A 26,809-nucleotide genomic window follows, 5' to 3' on the forward strand; every position below is an offset into this window, starting at 1 on the left:
TACTACAACCAAGATCTGCACCCGAGGTGGCTCCACTCAGACTCACGCCCCAAGCTTCCACGCTCACCTTGGCGACAAGAAGATTGCTATCCAGGTTCCAGAACCCCAAGACTGAAGAGGATAGAATGATCCTATCAGCACTGTTAACTCAGAAGAAATACCAGCACTTCATGTCTGATCACCTGGCCATGATGTCGGCAGGTCTCATCCTACTACGAAGACAATGTCTACTATTGACAGGTTCACACAACCTCTACTAAGCGTTCCTTGGGTGGCGCCTACTATCTTCTGCGGGGAGATCGACAAAGTTGCCAAGGAAGTCACACATGATTCCAGAGAAGCCATGATGATCAAATCCATCGACATGTTGGCCAGTGTCATAGAGGTACAGCAACAAGTCAAAGTTCTCTGGAGTACAGAAGGCGCAGGAGAAGAAATACTCCAGCTCCAGTGTACAACTGTCGACAGTGGGTGGACGTCTACAAAGGTACTGGGAAAATTGGGGAATATTGGAGGACGACTACGTCTCACAAGTACTGTGAGAAGGCTCAGAGTGCAGCTGAAGGCCACACCACCACTGACCCTCAACCCATTAGTCTTCAACTACGCAAACGACCAGGCAGAAAAGCTAGAAGAAGCCATCAACTCGCTATTGGCGAAGAACACTGTAGAAGTTATAGATCAACATAATCTGACACCTGGCTTCTACTCCCCAATTTTCCTGGTACCCAAGAAGAACTCCAAAGAGAAGTTGATATACAACATGAAGAGATTCAACCAAGACTATCTACTCAAGCCAGAGAAATTCAAGATGATCCACCTGCCTCGACTCCGACAACTCGTCCGTCCAGCAGATTACTTGGCCAGCATAGATCTGAGATTCCTGTTCAGAGGTTGACACTTCCAGTGAAGTGTCCTGCCGTTTGGAATATCACTGGCCCTGTGGTTATTTACACGAGTGACCAAGCCCATCGTCACCTGTGTACATCATCGAGGTCTATGCGTTGCCGTCTACCTGGACAACGGGATACAAGTTCATCAAGAAGCCAATCGACTCAGATGGCAGCTAGACTTCACCATCAAACTGCTTGCACAACTGGAAAGTGTAATCCCCATTATATAACGTATGTTACAACTGGGATGGCTAGTAAACTTGATGAACTCAGAGTTTGAATCAAAGCAAGATCTTCAGTTCCTGGGAATGAGGATCATCACAACACGGAATCGTATTGTGGTCCCAGAAGATCGTTAGGTCAAGATCCAAGCCATGATTCCAAAAGCAGTCATCCCTCTGTTACCACTACGAACATGACTCCTCGGTCTACTCACCTCAACGCAGGATCAGACTTGCAGAGGAAGACTACAATTACGTCTGCTGCAGCGATTCCTGGCAAGACACCTGGACAGCATGGACCTGATCTCTCTACCAGACAGTCTCAAGACGTACCTGTTATGGTGGACTCACAAGTCGAATGTTTGCGGAGGGACCAATTTAGAAGAGCCGGTCTTCGACATGGACCTCTACTTAGATGCCTTACTACGAGGATGGGGAGCACATCTCGACAACGAAGTGGCATGAGGGAAGTGGTTTAGAAAAGAAAGCTGCGATCAACTTGCTAGCAGACGCTCTATCTCGCCAACTTCATCTGTCACCAATGGAATGGATGCTCCAACCAGAAGCGTTCTGGTTCATCATAATGAAAATAGGATCTCCTTTCATAGACTTGTTCGCCACAAGGTTCAACGAACAACTACAGACATTCGTCTCACCAGTACCAGATCCTCAAGCCTGGGCAACAGACGCACTGAGCTTGTCAATGGGCAGGACTAAACACATACACGTCTGCCTCCGGTTCTACTACCTCAAGTACTATTGAAGATCAAGCAGACCCAAGTGCTACAGCTGACTTTGGTTGCGCCCTACTGGCCAGCGAGAGTCTGGTTCCCAGATTTAATACAAGAACTTGGAAGTCCAACACTGAAACTACCAGAGTGGCCGAACCTCCTCGTACATCTGCACACGAAGCACGTAAACCCGCTAAGGTTCCAGCTACACCAATGGACCATATCAAGACTTGCTTGAAGAAAAAAGGATACTCTGCCAAATCAGCAAAAGCAGTAACCCTAGCTCTACACAGATCAACTCGCAACTTGTACGACGACAAGTGGCAGACATTTGAACAGTACAGACAGCAATGAAAGCGACTCATCCTCAAGTGGCGGAATATCTATGTCACCTTAGATATACGAGGCGATTGAAAGGTTCGAGTGCGACAGTCTGGTCTAAAATGCGTCACAAAATTAATGCAAGCTCAGGAATCTGTGTTGATGATAAAATGAGACACTCTGAATCTTTGGTGTTGTTCTTTTTCTTTTCACACTTGTTATTTACCAAATAACCTGAATTGAGCTTGTTAAGCAATGAATGGACATGTGCTGACAATGTTTTGATTACGCTGTCATGTTTGATAACGTTATTGCTTGCTACTACTTGTCTTATGACAACATGTATAAATGTAATCCGACTTGAAAGACACACTGAGTTGGAAAGACCAAAGTACAACAAACATGTGGCTGGAGAATGTCCGTCCTTGCTGATGTGCTTGAGCGACTTTAAACAATGACCGGTGATTGTAAACAGTGATAACTACATGTAGCTTGAAATACCTGTAATCAGGAATGGTAATATGGAAGTGACCTGTACTAGTGTAATGTGTAATGTCAACACTTCCGCTATTTTTGCAAAATTTGCCGATGAATAAAGTTCAATGGATATCAATTAGTGTCATGGAGATTAGTCCTCATTTGTCAATTAATTTTATGAGAGATGTCTAAATTGTTATTATATTCATTATTGTTATGATGAATAACCTGAAGACTATGAAGACAACGAGAGATTTACATTTTGTGTCTTTTATTCAGTTCTCAAAAGTAGACATGGTCAGACTGAAAAATATTGCGTCATTATAATAATGCGAGAAGAGTACAGACACATTGTTCGCATTAATTTCGTGACTTACAGTACTTGACAGCTATCAGTACAGTCGTCACGATGAAGACGGGCATCAAGCTGACAAAAGTGCCAGAACTACTTGCTCTACTACGCTCCTTCAAGCTGGAAGACCAGCAGAAGAAATTCAGAGCACCAGTCTGGGATCTGAACTCAGTTCTACAGCATCTCACAAGTGATGTCTATGTATCACTAGAGCAGACTACCTTCGAGCTACTCGGACCAGAGGATACCCAAGACTGATCCTTGTGTCCTGACAGTGCTCTGAAGATGTATCTTCAAAAGACTAAAACAAGGAGAAGAAATTTCAAGCGCCTATTCATCCCCTTGTTAGCAGAGACGACCGTAGAAGTCTCCGAAACGACAACATCATTTAGGATGAGAGCCGTTATACTCAGGGCCTACAAAGCAGCAGGACTAGAACCTCCAAGAGCTTCCAACCCACACAAAGTCAAATTACTGACGTCCACACTCGCTTTGCACGGAATCTGCTTGATATCATCTATTATCGAGGGCTGCTTTTGGAAGTTGGAAACGGTGTTTTCCAAACACTACCACTTAAGATGTCTCCAGCATTAACCATGTTGGGGCCACTCGTTGTAGCACAACATCTAACAGTTCCACTAGGGCGTTGAGTTGGAAATCTCGTCCTATATCACGTTTACTTGTTGATAACCTTCACTCTGGAGAGTTTTGGTTGAGAATCCATGCGCACCGTCTAGACCAGACTAGCATGAGTGATTAAGACTCTGTACAGGTAACGATCTTACCCGTAAGCTAGGGGTCGTAACTCATTTATGGTAATGATCTTATCATAATCTATGGGTTGTTTATAGATGACAAGTAAGAAGAAGATACAAGTATATCTCAAATCCACATGAATCTATGAGATTCACTTGTCTTAGAGAAGATATGACAAGATGTGGTCCCCCTGAGTTGACGGCGCAAGTTGGAAGGACAGGATCCAAGAAGTGCCGTTACACAGTTCCCAAGGGGGGGTTACAGAACGTATCTTAGGGTAGCTGATGAATCCACGAAGTGGCCTGACCCACCACTGTTTCCATTTGATTCTGGAAGCATAATTTATAAGTATGAGTTAGGATAAGGAAAAATATGTAATTTTTAAAGTAAAATTGATATTTTACACTTATCCTGACTCATGGTGTCAAGCCCTCCCAACCTCCCCGCAGAAGGCACTTCGAGTTTCCCAGCAAACCCAGGTGTAAGGGCTTATTCAGGAGAGAGTGGCAAGCTTGGCAAGTCACATGACTGTTTTGGCTGGAAAAGGTAGGCCTCTTGTGAGTGAGTGAACTTTTAGGTTCTCTACAAGGGAACTACAAGGGATTCAAGTGTTCCACTACAATTCGCAAAGAAAAAGGAGACAAGCATTATTAGTCTTATCACAAATGTATGATCAAGTTTAATATGGAACACGTTTTTATGGATAACAACTTCTTTATTTCGTGAGTGCGACGTTTCGATACAGATTCTTGTACCGTTGTCAAGCAAGAGTGATACATGAAGTGGAGGAGCTGCATATATATATACTGTATATAACAATGAAACAACATACATTGTAATTGACAAGGGAAACAACATAATTGCCATAATTGGTTAAGCAGTAAGTTGATGAAGCCATGAGTACACAAAGGATAGTGAATGGAAGCCAGAGATGTATAAATACAGGAGTAGTTACAATGAAGGAGATGTTTATACAATGGGTGCAATGTTTATACAATAGATTGGGCTTGGTGGAGGAGTGGATCATAAGCTGATGGAATGAAGTATCCTTGGTCACGGTTGATGGTTGGCTTATGGCGTTTGATGTGAATGGCTTCGGTGAGCTTGCGTTTAGTGAAGTCCGTTTGGTTGTTGGCGAGAATGGTGAAGTCGGAGCACTCTATTTGATGATTTGGGTTTGCTTTGATGTGGTCAGAGATTGCTGATTTGGTGTCGGAATTAGCAACAGAGGTGCGATGTTCTTTGACTTGGGTGTTGATGGGTCGGGATGTTTCACCTATGTAGTAGCTTTGTCCACAATCACAGTTTATTTTATAAATAACACATTTCGGGTTGTTGTTGTTGACGGTGGGTTGGAGGAGGTTGTTGAGGCTGGAGGACGCTGAGAAGGTTGTGTCTATGCCTGCCTGTTGTTTCAGGAGTCGGCTGATTTGATGTGATGGTTTACCTATGAAGGGAATGGATATCTTGATGGGGGCTGATTCTGGTTTAGGTCTTTTGGCAGGAGGTGAAAGCGTTGCTTCGATGGTTCTGTTGACTATTTCAGGTGGGTAGTGGTTGCGTTCTACAAAGACTTTCCTTAGGTGTTCAATTTCTTCTTGTAGGTTTGTTGAGCAGATGTTTTGTTATCCATAAAAACGTGTTCCATATTGTACGTCTCAACTTCTAAAAATGCCACTCAAACAAGTTATGATCAAGTTGTTGTAGCTGACAATGTTGTTATTTCACTTTTGATTTACAGACTATGTTATGGGAGGATCTACTGAGAAGACTGAACAATTCACACGGCCAAAAGAACAGCCAGCGAATGCTATCACCCTCTACTTCTTCTCAGATAGCATGGATCATATTGACCAAGCAAAATCCATGTTGGAAGATCAGTACCAGAATAGTACAATGACCAGGCCCATATTTGATGAAGCACTCAAGACTATGACTAAACAACAGGTGAGTTATTCTTTTTCAGAAGATGTCCTCCTTGGGGTACCTTTTAGCATTTAAATGTCCTTTCTAAATTTCTTATGATTGTTGGAACATTATTTTAAATTTTTTTTTTACAAAACAAAAAATACACTTTTTTGTCTTGTTTGACCACCCCTGCAGGGCCCCGCATGGGGCCCCACAGCCAAGAGAAGGTAACTCTAATCTCTAACCTCACAACTCACTTTCCATGATGTCGTTCTACAGACGTGAGTGTGTTCCATTGAACTTTTTCAAGAGAAATTCCTAAGATGAGTGCGCCAGAGGCAAATACTATATGTATGGTTTTCTTCTTTACTGCATGGGTAATAGGTTAGGCTGTTTCTGACGTTTCCCAATTCATCTATGTTGTAACTTTGCACCTGTCCCTGTCATCTCGCCATGTGCCTTGCAAGATGGTGGTCATTGTGCCTTGCTTCCCGTAGCTATTTTTCACTGTCTTGCTCCTTATCATTTTTCAGTTATGGCAGGGTTGCTTCATTATCTTTATATAAATTTCCTTTTTATTATTTTAGGCATGAATTATGACCCTATATTTTTTGGTTTCTCAACCACTTACATATAGTCGGGTTATGTGGTTTGAATTTATTCTTCTCTGCTCGTGTTAACATTTTGTTCAGTAGATATCTAGAATCAGGTTCAGGCTCCCAGCACGGCAACTCTGTTGCTTTTTCAGCAGTTTTTTTCCTGCCACCTCAGAGCCGAGACTCGAGCCATCTGACTCTGATCGACTTCTGATCCCTTCATTGTCTTCCTCTTCTGTGGCATCGGTGACCACTCTATCGCGAGAGCTCGGTTGTCGAGGACTGCAATGAAAAGGAGGATGAGGGGAGAGAAAAGCTGGGGGGCGAGGTCCTGGACGACTCGGGGTCATCCTTGAGGCAGTTGTGAGAGGGCATTGCAGCCTTTTTGCCTCAGGTGGTCTGATCCTGATCTTGCAGAGTTCTACCTTCATTCGCACCCAGCAAGGTCGCCAAGGTGAGGCTGCGCATTCAACCATCACTGGTCACTGAGGTAGTTAATCCTCTCCTGTCGGTTACCCATTCACACTTTGATTTGGTTAATCTTAGCAGACAGTATCCAAGACACTATTCAAATCGCCAGTGGTTGATGAATGCATGTATGCTTCTGTCAACCTAGGTGGGTCTACTAGCTTCTCCTTGGTTTCGGCCAGACAGGGCCGGCAGCGGCGCCATATCTGACCAACACCTCGACGCTAAAGTCTGTGTACCACTCCTTCGAGGAGCAGTACCATTACGTGGTACAGCAGCTAAGGGTGGTGGTCCACTCAGCGTATCTCCTTGCAGGAAGAGCTGGTGAACCAACGTCAGAGCACTGATGATTCGTCATCACCTACGCTCGCATGGCAGGTGACGGATGTACATTCACACTTTGCAATCGTGTAGCTGTGCCGTCCAGTTGATGTACACAATATAGGGCCTGCATTGGTTGTGGCTGTCTTGCCCTGTAATTTGGATTCTACCCTCTTCCCTGGGGCTTTGAAGGTAGTCTCAGGGGCCGCAGAGGCAGTTAGCACCTTAAGGACTGTAAGCCCCTCCACAATTCGCCAGCAGCCCTCGGTTGTTATCCTTTGGTGCTGGCGAAGGAGTCGGCTAAATGGACTGCTCCATCACAGACTAAGAAAGGCACCGGGACCCTTGGTGACTCCAGCACAAACAAATAACATTTTGCCAACTGTGGGAGTCCACTGCCTCTTGCCAGACATCCTGTCAGTGTCTGGCTGTCCTTTTTCTTTTGGGAATGGGAGAAAACCACCTCCAAACCTGTCCACACTCAGGGATGGCCACATGCCACTGTGGAGGTAAGTCCACCGTCCTTTTCCGGAGTGGGTCGCACATCAGTGCCAGCCTCCCGAGAAAAGGTGACATTCTCCCTGCCATTTTCTGTGGATTTAATTGTAGTTTCGGAGTTCCTCCAATCTAGGTTATAAGGTTGTCTCACCGCTTCAACCAGTTAAGGTTACTCCATGGCAATCTCAGCGTTTCATGTACATCTCAATGTTGTCCTTCAGGGGCAGCACCCTCTTGTGCATCACTTTCTAGCAGGCGTGGACAGGATCCGTCTGGCTGTCCAGCAGTTTAGTCCCCCATGGAACTTCTCAATCATTCTTGATTGACTGTCCGGTCCTCTGTTTCACAATCTGTTGGCATCTTCCCTCCAGTTGTTGATGTGGAATGTGGCATTTCTTGTGGCGGTAACGTCTTGTAGACGGGCCAGTGACATTCAGACAATGTCCGCCAGCCCTGAGCTAACTGTTTTTCATACGGACAGTCAGCATTCAGCTGCCAGATTCTTACTGTCCTAAGAAAGACAGCGCATTTCATGTCACAGTGCCTATTTAGCTTCCAGCTCTATCTCAGCCTCTTCTTCAGGTGCAAATCTTAGATGTCCATGAGACTCTCAAGGCTTATATCAAAGGAACAAAGGAGGACAATCAGTTGTTTTGCTGTTATGGCAGGAGTAAGGTTGATCTTCAGGTGAACAAGTAGACCATATCTAGGTGGCTTGTCTCTGCCATTTGTATGGGTTATATCCTCAAAGGCTTGTCACCCTCTTAGGGTTTGAAAGCTCAGTCAGTAGCCACCTCCAAGGCATATGCTGCAGCTCTGTCCATTGAGTAGATCTACTCCGCTACTATTTGGAGCCAGCTGTGCATGTTACCTACTTGACAGACACTCCAACGACCATGCGAGTCAGTTCTTACCACTGGGCAGAGTCGTAAACTCTCTAGCCGATTGAGCTTTCAAGAAGGCAGGCAAACTGTATCAGACATTTGGAAAAAAGCGTGATGTTTTGAACAATGTTTAGTGCTGAACAAACAATAATTATCTGTCATCAACATTGTTTTAATTTGTTGCACAATTACAAACGATCAAAGGCATTATAGAGATAAAGAGATTGATGAGTGTAAATGGCAGTCATGTTGGAAAATGATTGTCACTGTCTAATCCGGCACCCTGTCGAAACCGGCATTTTATTTCGGTGCCGTGGGGTGCCGGTTTAGACAGGTTTCACTGGACTTTTATCTGCTTGGATATTAATACTTTCCTCCCCCTGGTAGTGGGTTCTTGGTGCTGGTTTAGTATCCCGCATTGGTATCACGTTTGACATATCTGCACTCCTTCAATTTCTCTTGGAGACCTCCATTTGCTGGGCCCTGCAGGGTTGGTCGAGCAAGACAGAAAAGTGTATTTTATGTTTTGTAAAACTTTTATTCAAAATATAGTTACAACTGTCGTAGGAATTTAGAATGGACATTCAAATGCTTATTTGTACCCCAAGGAGGACTTTCTTTAAAAAATCTGCAACTTCTAAAGGTTTGTTCAGGTTTATATGTGAAGATCACTGTTGTTTACCACAGTACAAATAGAAAAGTAGTGAGTGGTAAAAGTCTTAACAAATCAATGATGAACATGGCTGTGTACCCAACACAGAAAAAACGAATTTGATTAAGACTGATGGGGCATTATTGTGAACATAATTCATTTGTTGCTGGATGTGATGAAACTAATGTTGTTAAAAAAGTGGGTTTTGAAAGATATAACCATATGTTGATGGAACTGAACACATGCATATTCGTGAGGTCCCATGTCCACAACTGTTCGCTGAAATCAAAAGAGATTGCTTGGTGGAAATTCGTACAAAGATGCAATGTAAAACCTATATATTTACTGTTCTGGATAATAGTTCTTAAGCTGGTCACTTTAATGTGTTCAGTGTCTTGTGAAAAATGAATGAATCAAAGAAACAATAAGTCACATTATGTCATTGTTCTGTGTTTTGTTGTAGGAAGCAAAGATTCAAGATCTAGCAGCCAAGTTCAGCATTTCTGTTGACTATAACCGTTCAACAGGAAGAGTTAAACTTCATGGTCTTACAAATGATGTCATCACAGCCATGGAGGCAGTACACAAGATTGTACAGGAGGCTCTTCGTCAGGAACAGCAATCTGAGAAGGCTGAGATGTTGTCATCCTACGTTCAGTGGTCATACATTGAAGTAGATAATACAGGCTCATCACAGCCAGTAGAATATGATAAGATCATAAATCAACAAATTGAAGAAGCTTATCAAAACAAAAAGTCTTTGATGCGTCTGCCTCCTGACACTGGTGGAGATGTTTATATCGTTGATTTAGACAACATGGAAGAATATCATTCAGATTTTCCCAGTGATAAAGTCTCTGTGATCAGAAAAGATCTAATCAAAGGTATGTTTGTTTCTCAGCCTCACTAACTGCACCTGGTCAACGACCGGTCTAATCCTACTGAATAAATCTGGGAATATTGACTCAATATTGACGAAGTCAAGCATGACACATCAATAACTGTAATGTTAGGGGTTTCAGACGTCACTGCCCAAAAATACATCCAGTAGAGGCTGATGTGAAATAAATTTGATTCGAAAAGATAAATTTTATAGTTAACTGAATTGTTGAGTTGTAAATTAGTCTGAATATATCATCTGCTATGAAGTTTCCTGATGCTAATAGCTTGAGAATCAGACAAATTAAGTTTAAGGACAGGTCACATGTTTATATGAAGTATGTTGTGATTACATAAATGTAAGGTTGTAAGTCTTAATCAGACATTATCCGAAAAGATGCTTCAACTAACAAAAGCTGTATAGCCTGAACACATTCAGCATAATTGTGAAAATATGTGTGCATGCTGACATGTATCAATGGTTTTCAGGAGCATCGTTTGAGCCTCCTTCCAAATGGACACAAATGACAACAGAAAGTGAAATGGTAACACTTAACAATACAGCTCAAGAGTACACAGATGTTCAACAGAAATTTCACAGCAGCCTTGGAAGAATTGCCAACATTTTGAAGGTTGTTTACTGCATTGTTCATAAAAATAATTGACACTTGGTGCATGACTTTCTTAGGGTAGGGCCAAGATTAAAAGTGGTCCTGAGTGACCGTCTTATAAGATCAAGGTGACAGTGAATGTTTTAGTATGCTAGCTATTTTCACTGAGATATCTGCAGATAACTTTAGAACTCTTACGTTATTGAACTATTTATACGGTACAAGTGATGTCAAGCTTATGATCATTTATGTTTAACTTTTAATGTTCAGTTTTACACTGATACATATTAGAAGTGTTCACAGTGGTGGAAAGTATGAGGTGACCACAATTTGCTGTGCAGAGTTGTGTCCCTTGGGTATACCAGAAATACTAGTATGTGATTGTGGGTTTGAATCCCAAATCATTACGATTATGTTTTGATGTTTCTTGGCACCATGGGTTTTACCAGAGTGGTAAATGTCTCAGATCATCATTAGTGCTGTCGTTCCTTCCATGTTTAGCTGACACTCTGAGATACCACTAGAGATCTGTTCAAACCAGTAGTGCACCCCAATCACTCACAGTAGTAGGATAAGGATTCGTATCATCCTCTGGACTAGACATTAAATGGGTAATGTCTCGGGGTATCCTCATTGAAGGTCAAAGTCACTGGAATGGTCATTTGAGAGTTTCTTTGTTTACGGAGCCAAACTCCTTGTGTTTGTAGGACTATGCTGAATGCAGCGAATGATTTTAGCTCAGTATGGGTGTATGGTCAGTATACAGGAAGTGCTTTCTTATTAATATAGCTGGAGACATATTGATTTCTAAAATGCTGACATGTATTGGGCTTCCATGGGTACTCGAGTACTTGTTCATCAGTCAGGTTTAGCTGGACTCAAGTCCATTTTCTAGGACTCGAGGACTGGATAAGGGGAGATAATTCTAATTGGGTTACATTGTCAGACTCGTCTGTCTGCCATGTCAGCACTAAGCATGAGCGTCTGTTATCATTTGATATTATACCTTGTTACATTGTTTAAGACTTCACTTCTTAAAATGATTTGAAAACTATCCTGTTAACAATTGATAGACATGGAGAAAGATTGAAAATCAAATGTATGGATATATTTTGATCAGGATAGTGAACAGATAAAAAAACAAATGCCATCTGTGCGGTATATCACTGAGTTATGCAGGGAGTACGGCCAGTACGATGAAAAACATCCAAATACTGATTCTGACCAGCCAAAATGAAAGCAGGCCACTCATGGGTCATTTGGCAACTTTGGAATGACAAAACCTGTAGACAGAAAGTTGTAAGAAAGGGTCACACAGAAAGCAATACTCATGTGCATTCGCGACCTGCGACCACTAAACGTTGGGAAAGGTGACGGTTTTCGTGCAATTTGTGCCGAGTTAAACCTTAACTATAAAGTCCCATGCTCAACCACTCTCTACAATTACCTGCAATGAAATTTTGTTCAAAGCTAAGTCAGAGCTAAAACCCAAACTTCAAGCTATTCTATTTGTTGCACTCACCACAGACATGTGGACAAGCATACCAACAGAGGTCTATATTACGATTACAGCTCACTTTCTTAAAGAACCAATAAACTTTGTTTTTTTGTTACTCTTTTAACCATTACATATGAAAGATTTGTGGTTAGTCTTATGAGGAACACCAAATTTATTCTTTAAAAACTTGTGGTTAATTAATACCGAGCGATTAAAAGTGGCCAAAAAGTCGCCTGCTTCCCTCTCGCCCGCCAACGAAACCACAGACAGGTTACGTAACTCTGTCGCCAGAGCACTGCAGTGACGTCATATGAGGAACGATTTTCAGTTAGTTGTATAGAAAATGTGTAGCACGCTCATTATTTTGATGATTTCTCGACATCAACGACGACATGCCAATCGTTGCTTTGTCGCCAATTGCTCCTAGGGTCGGGCGATGGTGTCCCCATGCACAGATTTCCACAGGACCCCGCAGTTCGTGCTAAATGGGTTATGTTTTGAGTGCGGCTTAGCGTTGTGGAAGCCTGAAACGATATCTTACTTGTGTTCAGATCGCTTCACGGAAGTTAAAGAATCAAAACTACTTACTAGTTGTAGTAAAATATGCATATGATTGATGACCATAAAGATTTTCTATGACACAACTTGTAACATAACGATTTCTTCCCTCGGAAGTGAGATTGTGGTCAAGTAACAATAATATTGTAAGTAGTATTATATTGACACCCACCTCGCTGCCACGAGAAATTGTTATGATATACGCTTATGTCATGCAAAATCCTATTGGCCATCAATAAAATACATATTTTACTACCAGTAGAAAGTAGTGTAGATTTTAGAAACTCGTGAAAACAAACCTAAATACCATTTATCCTCAGACTGGCGGATGTTCCCGACAGGGTGCCGCCATTTTTAAAAATAAAAACATTCTGTTAGAATTAATGAGATTATAGTTTGTTTTCATCAAGTTAGAAAATCAAGACTACTTTCTACTTGTAGTTAAATATGTATTGGAATCATAACCAAACGGATTTTGCATGACACAACTTATAACATAACGATTTCTTCCACGGGGAGCGAGGTGGTGGTCGAAGTCACAATACTGCGCGATAAATTTCTTTCTACATTCCCATGGTTAATGTCCACTCACCAGTATGTAGATACTAGTCAATGTGCGTCTTTAAATCCTTATTATCCTAATTAGTTTATTATCACACTTGTATGCATTTTGAAACTAAATAAAAAGCAGACGATCTGCTGATACTTATAGTGAATTTATAACAGAACTGTAATATCTAGACATTTTATAGTTTGCCAATGTGAATCATAATTCGCACACACACCCTAGTGCATGTTGTCTGTCTCATTACACTTCACGGCGAAAACAATGATTCTGTTGAATGCTACGACAAATGAATAAAAACAAAATGCAAATATTAAAATTAAAACAGATTAAAGTTATAGGAACAATATCAGGCCATTACCTTGTTCGGGGGAATGTATCCGTCTATATCCACAAAACTTTTCCAAATGATGTGTCTTTTAACAGTTTAATATACAAAAAGTGATAAATCTTTTCAGGTATTGGTGTATGGTCTCATTGGTCACCGAAGATAGCCCACCTGGCAACTAATTGCATAATGTCCGCCTTTCTTTAAAAACAGTAATTTAGTTATCCAATAATGGGCAAGCAATCAATGTATTGCCGGATAATCCTTTGAAAGAAGGACGTTGTTTTTACGCAGACACCGACACGACAGAGTGTATTCAGTATAGATTAGTAAATCTACATACATAAACACTACCTTTTGACAATTCAAGCTGTGTAAGATAAAAGTAATTAATCAATCAGCGTGTTATCGGTTAATCCTTTGATCGATGTTTATAATGTTGAATATTTACTCCAGACACAAGAAATGCCAAATGGGAACCTTTGTCGGGTAATCTAAGTGTGTTACCACTAATTATACCTGTTATAAATTCATTAACTGACCATCAAGTGAATGATGACAAATAACATGTGTAGGTTTATACCACCTAACACGGGTTACAACAAGGGTGTATTAATTGCTGTATTGCATGTGAAAACTTATGGGCCGATTAATTGTTTTGAGAATACAAACAGATTTTTTACATGACATGATTAAATATCGAGGTAAAAAAACACAGAAATGGGATCAATTTGGATCAGTCATTATACAAATAGGGCCTAACGACACCAATCGATTTTGACAGACTCGTCTATGCAAACAAGTTGTAACTCGGAAACTAGGCAAAGCAGGAGACAAAATTAAATGACAGTAGATTGTGAGAACATATAGCTTTCATTTTCCACAACAATTGTCACGATTTCAGGTTTATACGAGCCTGTAAACAACATAATTTAACCCCTAAAATGTAGATGAATTCTGCATCGGCCCTCAAAGCTATTCCTCATATGACGGTTACAGAGGCGCGCCGCTCTGATTGGTTGAAATTTCGTTCGCGGGTGAGAATTGTGCACTGTTGTCAAAAAGGTCGATTTAAGTCAATTAAAGGTCGAAATGAGTAGTTTTAATGACGGGGTTTCATTTATAACGATGCCAGTTAGTGATTTATGTATTTGTACCCCCTAGGGTTTATGTGACCTTTAAAACTTAGATGCAACCAACAAAATAAACATAATTAAAACACAATTATCATTTATTCATGACATATAATATACATTACTGATTATGAAAAAACAACAACAAATAAACAAAATTATAAGCATACAATCACTAATCAAAAGTGCAATATTTTGTACTTGGGTTTACTACTGCATGTAAGCTTTAACAATTGGGTACTAAATCGTGTGTGCTTGCCACACGAAGCTTAGAGGAACACCGTACGGGCGGGAATATTGGACAGATTTTAAATTCTGACACATCCAATAGTCCGGAAATATTGTACACATTGGACACAATGCTGTCATGCAAGTAAGTAAATTAGTAGTACATGAAATTCCCTTGACACTGAATCAATCAATGTCATTTTGCATAATGGATTTTATTATTTTATGGTCTTTGATTTTACATTATTATAACAATGGAAAATGTAAGTCTCATGACAATATCAAATCATATTGGGTTGAAATAAGCGTTAACTTGCACGGAACACATTTCATGCCTTAAACTGTAATGGTTTAACAACGTGTATAATACCAACTTCAATATTCATCAACTCAGTAACCCATGCTTGTCGTGATAGGCGGCTAACAGGATCAGGTGGTCAGGCTCGCTTACTGGGCTGACACATGTCATCCTATCAAAATTGTGTAGATTGATGCTCATGTTGCTGATCACTGGATTTTCTGATCCAGACACGATTATGTACAGACCGCCGCCACATGGCTGGAATATTGCAGAATGTGGCGTAAAACTAAATCACTCACTCAGTATTGATCAAACAATCATCATATAGTGTAATGTCATGCCAGTTACGCTATGTTATGCTTGATTTGTATGAATTTTTAAGTCAAGTCTGACCCTTCAAGTACTCGAGGCCAAGAGAATGAACTCGTTGAAGCCCTAAAAGCCCTGTGTGTATCTCCCCACCCAGAGATATCCCTGGAATACTGCTCAAAGCAGCAGTAGAGGTTCATGTGTGACAAACCCTGTCTAATATGTTTTAGAAAAAAGACAAAAGGACTTTGAAAATTTGAACTGATTCGCAGATTATTTGAATTTGTCCAGTGACCCTTCTCTTCCCAAGAGTTGTTTCTTGGATGATACAGTGTTTTGTCAATCTTCGGATTTGGTGTAATATATAATACAAGTGCAATATATACTCATGGAAACAAATAAGGGAACACATGAAAGTACAAGTGTTCCTTTATTTATTCCCAGAATTTCACCCACAGTGCAATACAAACCTTGTGAAGAAACCTGGAAAAGCATAAAGGAACACTTGTACTTTAATGTGTTCCCTTATTCGTTTCCATGAGTATATAAAACCTTTGAAGAATAGGTTTGTTGAATGTTTAAGGTTGCCCTGTTCTCAGTCAGTTGTGTGTGATTCAAGGTATCTGCAGGGAGGGTATTGTTGCAGATGTTTCCATGAGTATATAAAACACTTGAAGAATAGGTTTGTTGAATGTTTAAGGTTGCCCTGTTCTCAGTCAGTTGTGTGTGATTCAAGGTATCTGCAGGGAGGGTATTGTTGCAGATGTTTCCATGAGTATATAAAACACTTGAAGAATAGGTTTGTTGAATGTTTAAGGTTGCCCTGTTCTCAGTCAGTTGTGTGTGATTCAAGGTATCTGCAGGGAGGGTATTGTTGCAGATGTTTCCATGAGTATATAAAACACTTGAAGAATAGGTTTGTTGAATGTTTAAGGTTGCCCTGTTCTCAGTCAGTTGTGTGTGATTCAAGGTATCTGCAGGGAGGGTATTGTTGCAGATGTTTCCATGAGTATATAAAACACTTGAAGAATAGGTTTGTTGAATGTTTAAGGTTGCCCTGTTCTCAGTCAGTTGTGTGTGATTCAAGGTATCTGCAGGGAGGGTATTGTTGCAGATGTTTCCATGAGTATATAAAACACTTGAAGAATAGGTTTGTTGAATGTTTAAGGTTGCCCTGTTCTCAGTCAGTTGTGTGTGATTCAAGGTATCTGCAGGGAGGGTATTGTTGCAGATGTTTCCATGAGTATATAAAACACTTGAAGAATAGGTTTGTTGAATGTTTAAGGCTGCCCTGTTCTCAGTCAGTTGTGTGTGATTCAAGGTATCTGCAGGGAGGGTATTGTTGCAGATGTTTCCAAGGAGAGTATATAAAACACTTGAAGAATAGGTTTGTTGAATGTTTAAGGTTGCCCTGTTCTCAGTCAGTTGTTTGTGATTCAAGGTATCTGCAGGAGGGTATTGCTGCAGATGTTCTCCATGAGTATATAAAACAATTTGAAGAATAGGTTTGTTGAATGTTTAAGGTTGCCCTGTTCTCAGTCAGTTGTGTGTGATTCAAGGTATCTGCAGGGAGGGTATTGTTGCAGATGTTTCCATGAGTATATAAAACACTTGAAGAATAGGTTTGTTGAATGTTTAAGGTTGCCCTGTTCTCAGTCAGTTGTGTGTGATCCAAGGTATCTGCAGGAGGGTATTGTTGCAGATGTTTCCATGAGTATATAAAACACTTGAAGAATAGGTTTGTTGAATGTTTAAGGTTGCCCTGTTCTCAGTCAGTTGTGTGTGATTCAAGGCATCTGCAGGGGAGGGTATTGTTGCAGATGTTTCCATGAGTATATAAAACACTTGAAGAATAGGTTTGTTGAATGTTTAAGGTTGCCCTGTTCTCAGTCAGTTGTGTGTGATTCAAGGTATCTGCAGGGAGGGTATTGTTGCAGATGTTTCCATGAGTATATAAAACACTTGAAGAATAGGTTTGTTGAATGTTTAAGGTTGTCCTGTTCTCAGTCAGTTGTGTGTGATTCAAGGTATCTGCAGGGAGGGTATTGTTGCAGATGTTTCCATGAGTATATAAAACACTTGAAGAATAGGTTTGTTGAATGTTTAAGGTTGTCCTGTTCTCAGTCAGTTGTGTGTGATTCAAGGTATCTGCAGGGAGGGTATTGTTGCAGATGTTTCCATGAGTATATAAAACCTTTGAAGAATAGGTTTGTTGAATGTTTAAGGTTGTCCTGTTCTCAGTCAGTTGTGTGTGATTCAAGGTATCTGCAGGGAGGGTATTGTTGCAGATGTTTCCATGAGTATATAAAACACTTGAAGAATAGGTTTGTTGAATGTTTAAGGTTGTCCTGTTCTCAGTCAGTTGTGTGTGATTCAAGGTATCTGCAGGGAGGGTATTGTTGCAGATGTTTCCATGAGTATATAAAACACTTGAAGAATAGGTTTGTTGAATGTTTAAGGTTGTCCTGTTCTCAGTCAGTTGTGTGTGATTCAAGGTATCTGCAGGGAGGGTATTGTTGCAGATGTTTCCATGAGTATATAAAACCTTTGAAGAATAGGTTTGTTGAATGTTTAAGGTTGTCCTGTTCTCAGTCAGTTTGTGTGTGATCAAAGGCTATATCTGCAGGGAGGGTATTGTTGCAGATGTTTCCATGAGTATATAAAACACTTGAAGAATAGGTTTGTTGAATGTTTAAGGTTGTCCTGTTCTCAGTCAGTTGTGTGTGATTCAAGGTATCTCTGCAGGGAGGGTATTGTTGCAGATGTTTCCATGAGTATATAAAACACTTGAAGAATAGGTTTGTTGAATGTTTAAGGTTGTCCTGTTCTCAGTCAGTTGTGTGTGATTCAAGGTATCTGCAGGGAGGGTATTGTTGCAGATGTTTCCATGAGTATATAAAACACTTGAAGAATAGGTTTGTTGAATGTTTAAGGTTGTCCTGTTCTCAGTCAGTTGTGTGTGATTCAAGGTATCTGCAGGGAGGGTGTTGTTGCAGATGTTTCCATGAGTATATAAAACACTTGAAGAATAGGTTTGTTGAATGTTTAAGGTTGTCCTGTTCTCAGTCAGTTGTGTGTGATTCAAGGTATCTGCAGGGAGAGTGTTGTTGCAGATGTTTCCATGAGTATATAAAACCTTTGAAGAATAGGTTTGTTGAATGTTTAAGGTTGCCCTGTTCTCAGTCAGTTGTGTGTGATTCAAGGTATCTGCAGGGAGGGTGTTGTTGCAGATGTGCAGGTTTCTGTTCACCAGCGTGTGGATCTCATGCAATGTGTTATTCCTGAAAACCTAATGGTGTGCAGTATTTCCTTTGTCTGACAGATTGAGCGTGTACAGACCAAGTTCCTGTGGCAGCAGTATGTTGCGAAGAAACAACAGTTGGACTCACAAAACACAGGTCATCAGAATGAGACTGTGTTGTGGCATGGCACTGCTGTAGACGCCATTCCCAGTATCTGTAGAGGTGGCTTTAACCGCAGCTACTGTGGAAAGAATGGTAAGTTCTATCTTGGTGGTGATTTGCGACATGATTAAGCTACATATGCTTTATTCTCACCTCTCCTGAATACAAGCTTCAGATGTGCTTCATGTGGAACAGGGGCCGTGGGGTAGCCTAATGGTTAAAGCGTCGGCTCGTCACACTGACGACCCGGGTTAGAATCCCCACATGAGCACATTGTGTAAAGCCCATTTATGGTGTCCACCGCTGTGATATTGCTGGAACAAAAGCGGTGTGAAACCCAACTCAATCACTCATGTGGAACAAAGCCTGTAGTCATTCTCCCTATCCAAATTTCTGTCCATCTGCCTGTTACTACTGGAACATTTTCTTAGTATTTCATGAATTTAAGACATGAAACACATGGACTGTGCAGAAACTTTACATGGATGAAAGCAGTGGGTGAGTATGGCAGTGTCACTGTAGGGGGGCATCAGAAATAGAATGGGAAATGGAATGATAGCAGCAATGGCCTCCAAAAACTTCCTAACAGTATTATCTTTGCCCGGATTTACGCTTGCTTTCGTTTGTCCATGGCCATCACTACTTGTCATCCCCTGTTAATCACCCAGCTCTCTTATCTTGTCACTTTTGTTGTTCTTCCCATGGCCTTTCGTGTCTGTCTGTCTGTGATGATTTTGTTTCTGTAGCTTAACTCAAAAAACGCTCTATAATGTTATGTTATTGTTTCGTGAGAAAACTCAACAGTTATACTTGTGTACAGATAGACACATTAGACAGAAATTCTCTCATGAAGCTGGACTTTAAGTAACTGTCAGATGATTTGTTTGTTCAAATTTTAAAGTACCTGGGGGTGATTTGTCATGTTCTGATCACTCCTGGTTTCAATGAATGTAGCTATCTGCTATATATACCCTGACACGTCATGCTCCTCTATTACGAAAGTTGACATCAATAAAATCTTCCCTGGTTATATTATATCTGCATAATGAATGTTTCTCTTTGTTCAGCCACTGCACTAGGAGAGGGTGTATACTTTGCAGTTCAGGCTGCATATTCAGACAGAAATACCTACTCTGTGCCTGACGGACAAGGTCGCAAGCACATGTTTCAAGCCCGTGTGCTGACAGGTATGTACTGTCGAGGACAAAGCGGGATGAGAGTACCTCCACAAAGAGATCCATCCAAGCACATCCAGTTTGATTCTGTGGTGGACAATGCCAATGGACCTGGAATGTACATCATCTTTAATGATACCCAGGCCTATCCAGAATATCTTATCACTTACCAGTGAAGTCAATGTCCTTTCTTTCAAATGGTATTTAATGAAAGTCTTTTGTCACTTTGTGAGCTGTGACGTAGATGTAGAGATACATTCAGATTCATGGTTTCTTGTTTAAATCAGTTATCATTTAGAATTGTTCTTGTGATCATATTATTTTGGAGGTACCTGATGGCTTGTAATTAACATGATTGGGGTCTGTCAGTTGGTTAGATTGTAACCTCCTTCAGATCTTTAAGTGAAGGGATGATGCCATATTTTGAAACAATATCCAATGTATTGTGTTTTATTAACTTATGGATTCTTTGATTACACAATGCCATTTAGAAAGTGGTTAATTGTAAAATATGTTATATTTGGGATTACACTTTCTTTGTAAAGTACCGATTCTAGTACTTTTTGGGTTGAGTCAGACTCAGGCATCGAACCACGGCTGACTTTGTGCGCTGGCGATTAGGTACCTGACTCTGAGGGTGCGGGTTCGAATCCCATATGGGACTCAACCCAGAAAGTACTAGAATCTGTACTTTACTTAGAAAGTGCAATCCCAAATATAACATGCTATGTTATGGATTCTTGGTAAGAATTGGACCCTAGTACAACACCAGGCAATGGTACTTGTGATATTTTTGTCTTGCTCATCATTGGATTGTTTGTTGCAGGCTCAGGTGCTTAAAGATGCTATCGTGCACCTAGATTTAATATTACTGAGTACAGTATTAACCACCAAAGTAGCATCAGCTGTTGCAGAAATTCTTATATTCATGAGCACTCATCAGTTTTAGTGTAATGTTTTCCTTTGAGTAGAGAATCTGAATTAAATCTTTCTTCTTCGGGTATGTTACGGTATCATCCATTATGTTCAGCCATTACAAATTAAAGCTATTTAAAATTGCTGCATGTTATAGCTTGTAACATCATTTTTAGATGAACTGCCATAGAAACTTTCAGATAAGTTTCAACATTTTAAATGGATATGAATTGTTTGTAGGAATGTGCATTTGATATAGTGTTGGCTTTGTAGCCAGGCATGTTGCATGTTGTCAACTTAGATCATGTATGCATGAACAGGCTTCTATCAACAATATTGAGTTACCAGTATGTCTATTTATCCAGAAATACCATTGCCAAAAGATGAAAAGAATATTCATTATATGGGTGGCCAGATATGCAACAATTGTACAATAAAGCTTATCCGTGCTGTTCTCCTGTAATTGTATCATGAGAAGTAGAAGTGTTATGCATGTCTCCAGGATCACAGTGTGTGGTACTTTTACATTTGAGTATACTAGACACGCATACATTTGACACTCAAATATTTACATGCATGCAGTTAATAGATGGAACTCATATTAAAATACATGCATTTAACAATTAAGTCATGTTAACATGCATACAGTTGACAGGTGGAACTTGTGTTAACATGTATACAGTTAACAGATGGAGCTCATGTTAACATGCATATAATTAACAGATGGAGCTCATGTCAACATGCATACAAGTAACCAATGGAGCTCATGTCAACATGCATACAATTAACAGATGAAGCTCATGTCAACATGAATACAATTAACAGATGGAGCTCATGTCAACATGCATACAATTAACCAATGGAGCTCATGTTAACATGCATACAATTAACAGATGGAGCTCATGTCAACATGCATACAATTAATAGATGACACTTATGTCAACATGCATACAATTAACAGATGACACTCATGTCAACATGCATACAGTTAACAGATGGAGATCATGTCAACATGCATACAATTAACCAATGGAGCTCATGTTAACATGCATACAATTAACAGATGGAGCTCATGTCAACATGCATACAATTAACAGATGGAGCTCATGTCAACATGCATACAATTAACAGATGGAGCTCATGTCAACATGTATACAATTAACAGATGGAGCTCATGTCAACATGCATACAATTAACAGATGGAGCTCAGTCAACATGAATACAATTAACAGATGACACTCATGTCAACATGCATACAATTAACAGATGGAGCTCATGTCAACATGCATACAATTAACAGATGGAGCTCATGTCAACATGCATACAATTAACAGATGGAGCTCATGTCAACATGCATACAATTAACAGATGGAGCTCATGTCAACATGCATACAATTAACAGATGGAGCTCATGTTAACATGAATACAATTAACAGATGGAGCTCATGTCAACATGCATACAATTAACAGATGGAGCTCATGTCAACATGCATACAATTAACAGATGGAGCTCATGTCAACATGCATACAATTAACAGATGGAGCTCATGTCAACATGCATACAATTAACAGATGGAGCTCATGTTAACATGAATACAATTAACAGATGGAGCTCATGTCAACATGCATACAATTAACAGATGGAGCTCAGTCAACATGCATACAATTCACAGATGGAGCTCAGTCAACATGCATACAATTAACAGATGGAGCTCAGTCAACATACATACAATTAACAGATGGAGCTCATGTTAACATGAATACAATTAACAGATGGAGCTCAGTCAACATGCATACAATTAACAGATGGAGCCCATGTCAACATGCATACAATTAACAGATGACACTCATGTCAACATGCATACAATTAACAGATGGAGCTCATGTCAACATGAATACAATTAACAGATGGAGCTCATGTCAACATACATACAATTAACAGATGGAGCTCATGTCAACATACATACAATTAACAGATGGAGCTCAGTCAACATACATACAATTAACAGATGGAGCTCATGTCAACATATAACAATTAACCAATGGAGCTCATGTTAACATGCATACAATTAACAGATGGAGCTCAGTCAACATGCATACAATTAACAGATGGAGCTCATGTTAACATGAATACAATTAACAGATGGAGCTCAGTCAACATGCATACAATTAACAGATGGAGCTCATGTCAACATGCATACAATTAACAGATGACACTCATGTCAACATGCATACAATTAACAGATGGAGCTCATGTCAACATGAATACAATTAACAGATGGAGCTCATGTCAACATGCATACAATTAACCAATGGAGCTCATGTCAACATGCATACAATTAACAGATGACGCTCATGTCAACATGCATACAATTAACAGATGACACTCATGTCAACATGCATACAATTAACAGATGACACTCATGTCAACATGCATACAATTAACAGATGGAGCTCATGTCAACATGAATACAATTAACAGATGGAGCTCATGTCAACATGCATACAATTAACCAATGGAGCTCATGTTAACATGCATACAATTAACAGATGGAGCTCATGTCAACATGCATACAATTAATAGATGACACTTATGTCAACATGCATACAATTAACAGATGGAGCTCATGTCAACATGCATACAATTAACAGATGGAAGCTCATGTCAACATGCATACAGGTAACAGATGGAGCTCATGTCAACATGCATACAGTTAACAGATGGAGCTCATGTCAACATGCATACAGTTAACAGATGACACTCATGTCAACATGCATACAATTAACAGATGGAGCTCATGTCAACATGCATACAATGAACAGATGACACTCATGCCAACATGCATACAATTAACAGATGGAGCTCATGTCAACATGCATACAATTAACAGATGGAGCTCATGTGAACATGCATACAATTAACAGATGACACTCATGTCAACATGCATACAATTAACAAATGACACTCATGTCAACATGCATACAGTTACCAGGTTGAGCTCATGTCAACATGCATACAGTTAACAGATGACACTCATGTCAACATGCATACAATTAACAGATGACACTCATGTCAACATGCATACAATTAACAGATGACACTCATGTCAACATGCATACAATTAACAGATGACACTCATGTCAACATGCATACAATTAACAGATGGAGCTCATGTCAACATGCATACAATTAACAGATGGAGCTCATGTCAACATGCATACAATTAACAGATGACTCTCATGTCAACATGCATACAATTAACAGATGACACTCATGTCAACATGCATACAGTTAACAGATGACACTCATGTCAACATGCATACAGTTAACAGATGGAGCTCATGTCAACATGCATACAATTAACAGATGACACTTATGTCAACATGCATACAATTAACAGATGACACTCATGTCAACATGCATACAATTAACAGATGACACTCATGTCAACATGCATACAATTAACAGATGTAACTTCAGTTAACATGCATAGAGTTAACAGATTACACTCATTAAAATGAATACAGTTAGCATATTACACTCATGTAAACATGCATACAGTTAACAGATAATTATCATGTAAACATGCATACAGTTAACAGATGACACCTATATATATATAAACATCCATACAGTTACCAGGTTGAGCTCATGTAAACATGCATACAGTCAACAGACTTATGGTAACATGCATACAATTATCAGAGCAAACCCATCTTAATAAGCATACAATTAACGCATATATTATGATGGAATAACTAGCATTACAATTGTGTAGAGCTTATAAATAATAGATATCAGATATTTGTTGATGGGAAATACAGCTTTACGGTCATGTTTGTTACTGGTTTTCACAACAAATATCTGTGAAAAATTGAAAAATCAGTGAGTTGGATGATATGACTTTGAGTGGCAAAAATCTGCTTCAGCAGTACATCATAACAAAAGTGTTCATCTGGAGATGATCTTCTGTACCTAAATCATTGATCTGTGATACAAGAGATCAGAGGTGCAACTCCACTGATCTCCACATACTGAGTTGTATGTTTATATGTTTCTAATTATAGTAACATTTAAAGTTTTGTTCAAACAATTAGTGTCTGCATTAACTCCAGTTTCTGTAATGGATATGATTCTGACACTTCATTCCCTTATTTCCACATGAAAAATTCTATGATATAATTTTTGTCATGTCATTTTATAAGGTAGAGTTTCAAACTACAGTGAAACCTGCCAACACCAGCACCTGTCTAATCTGGCACACTGTCCAAACCGGTGTAACAGGCCAAACTTCCCCCTGGCCAAACCTTCCCCGGGGAAACTTTAGCCTAGGCTGAACTTTCCCCACCCGTGATCAACTTTAAGGCTACATCTTTCCTACCCTTGTTCTTATACCAAAAGGGGGAGATTCTGGCCTAGCTAGGCTATTTCTTCCCCAACCTTGTTTTCATGTTTATGTTAGTCTTGAAAAAATCAGAAAGGAAAACAAGACATAGCTATTCACGTGGACACATTGATGAGATATTCATGTTGATGCTAAGTTTCATTAACAATTTACAGGTCATCTTCATCTCCATATATAACATTTACATGGTTCCCATTTTGTTTCAATACCCTTCTATAAGGTGAGATTAAAAAGAAAAGCAAACATAAAAGCAAAGATATTATATCATTACTATTGTTCTATATTATCATTTACTTATATAGATATTTCAATAATTTACTTATCCCCACTTACTCAAAATTGGCTTATGTCAAAATCATTACTATATTCAAAACTGTAACTAAATACCCAGTTTTTACTTGGATGTCCATATCGATTCAAAATTTTATTCCCTCACTAATGGCTTTAAATATGGCATCCATGTCGGCGACATCAACTTAACAGTTGGAAGCAGATGTAAACATAAAAAAAAAATGGACTATTTAGCAAAAAAGTGTACCAACATGTAAGTCGGTTTATATTGCATGGGTGGGGAAGAAGTAGCCTGGCTAAGCCAAAATCACCCCCTTTTGATATAAGAACAAGGATGGGGAAGAAGTAGTCTGGCTAGGCCAGAATCACCCCCTTTTGATATAAGAGCAAGGGTGGGGAATAAATAGCCTAGCTAGGCCAGAATCACCCCCTTTTGATATAAGAGCAAGGGTCACAGGAAGAAGTAGTCTGGCTAGGCCAGAATCACCCCCTTTTGATATAAGAGCAAGGGTGGTGAAGAAGTAGCCTAGCTAGGACAGAATCACCTCCTTTTGATATAAGAGCAAGGGTGGGGAAGAAGTAGCCTAGCTAGGACAGAATCACCCCCTTTTGATATAAGAACAAGGGTGGTGAAGAAGTAGCCTAGCTAGGCCAGAATCACCCCCTTTTGATATAAGAACAAGGATGGGGAAGAAGTAGTCTGGCTAGGCCAGAATCTCCCCCTTTTGATATAAGAGCAAGGGTGGTGAAGAAGTAGCCTAGCTAGGACAGAATCACCCCCTTTTGATATAAGAGCAAGGGTGGGGAAGAAGTAGCCTAGCTAGGCCAGAATCTCCCCCTTTTGAAGGGGGGGAACTTTAGCCTAGCCCAAACGTTCCCCAGGGAAAGTTCAGACCGGGGAAGAAATGGCCTGCTACACCGGCATAAAATTTTGGTCCCTACATTTTACAACGATATTATGATCATTAAAACATTGTCTAATTTGGCACCTGTCTATTCCGTATTCTGGCACGACTTTCCGGTCCCAAAAAGCGATTAACACTGTCTACACCGGCATGGGTATGAGCAATCCAATCAAGGACCCATAATCCAATACACTAATACCGGTTTAGACAGGTTTCACTGTAGAT

The 26,809-nt window shown here is 40.0% G+C and overlaps 1 protein-coding gene across 5 annotated transcripts in view; it reads left to right on the forward strand.

Moving 5' to 3' along the window:
* Positions 1-21,834, forward strand: part of LOC124271690 (protein mono-ADP-ribosyltransferase PARP14-like) — an 85,710-nt gene extending 63,876 nt beyond the window's left edge. For all 5 annotated transcript variants that reach the window (XM_046706846.1, XM_046706850.1, XM_046706847.1 and 2 more), the window contains 5 exons: positions 5,493-5,698; positions 9,542-9,962; positions 10,447-10,589; positions 18,811-18,985; positions 19,960-21,834. In XM_046706846.1, coding sequence (XP_046562802.1) covers positions 5,493-5,698; positions 9,542-9,962; positions 10,447-10,589; positions 18,811-18,985; positions 19,960-20,243 — 1,229 coding nt within the window. In that variant the 3' untranslated portion in view covers positions 20,244-21,834. The remainder of the gene's footprint in view (positions 1-5,492; positions 5,699-9,541; positions 9,963-10,446; positions 10,590-18,810; positions 18,986-19,959) is intronic.
* The last annotated feature ends 4,975 nt before the right edge of the window (positions 21,835-26,809 follow it).

Source organism: Haliotis rubra, unplaced genomic scaffold (assembly GCF_003918875.1).
Source record: "Haliotis rubra isolate DU_JTF1 unplaced genomic scaffold, ASM391887v1 Scf1622, whole genome shotgun sequence".
Taxonomy (NCBI): domain Eukaryota; kingdom Metazoa; phylum Mollusca; class Gastropoda; order Lepetellida; family Haliotidae; genus Haliotis; species Haliotis rubra.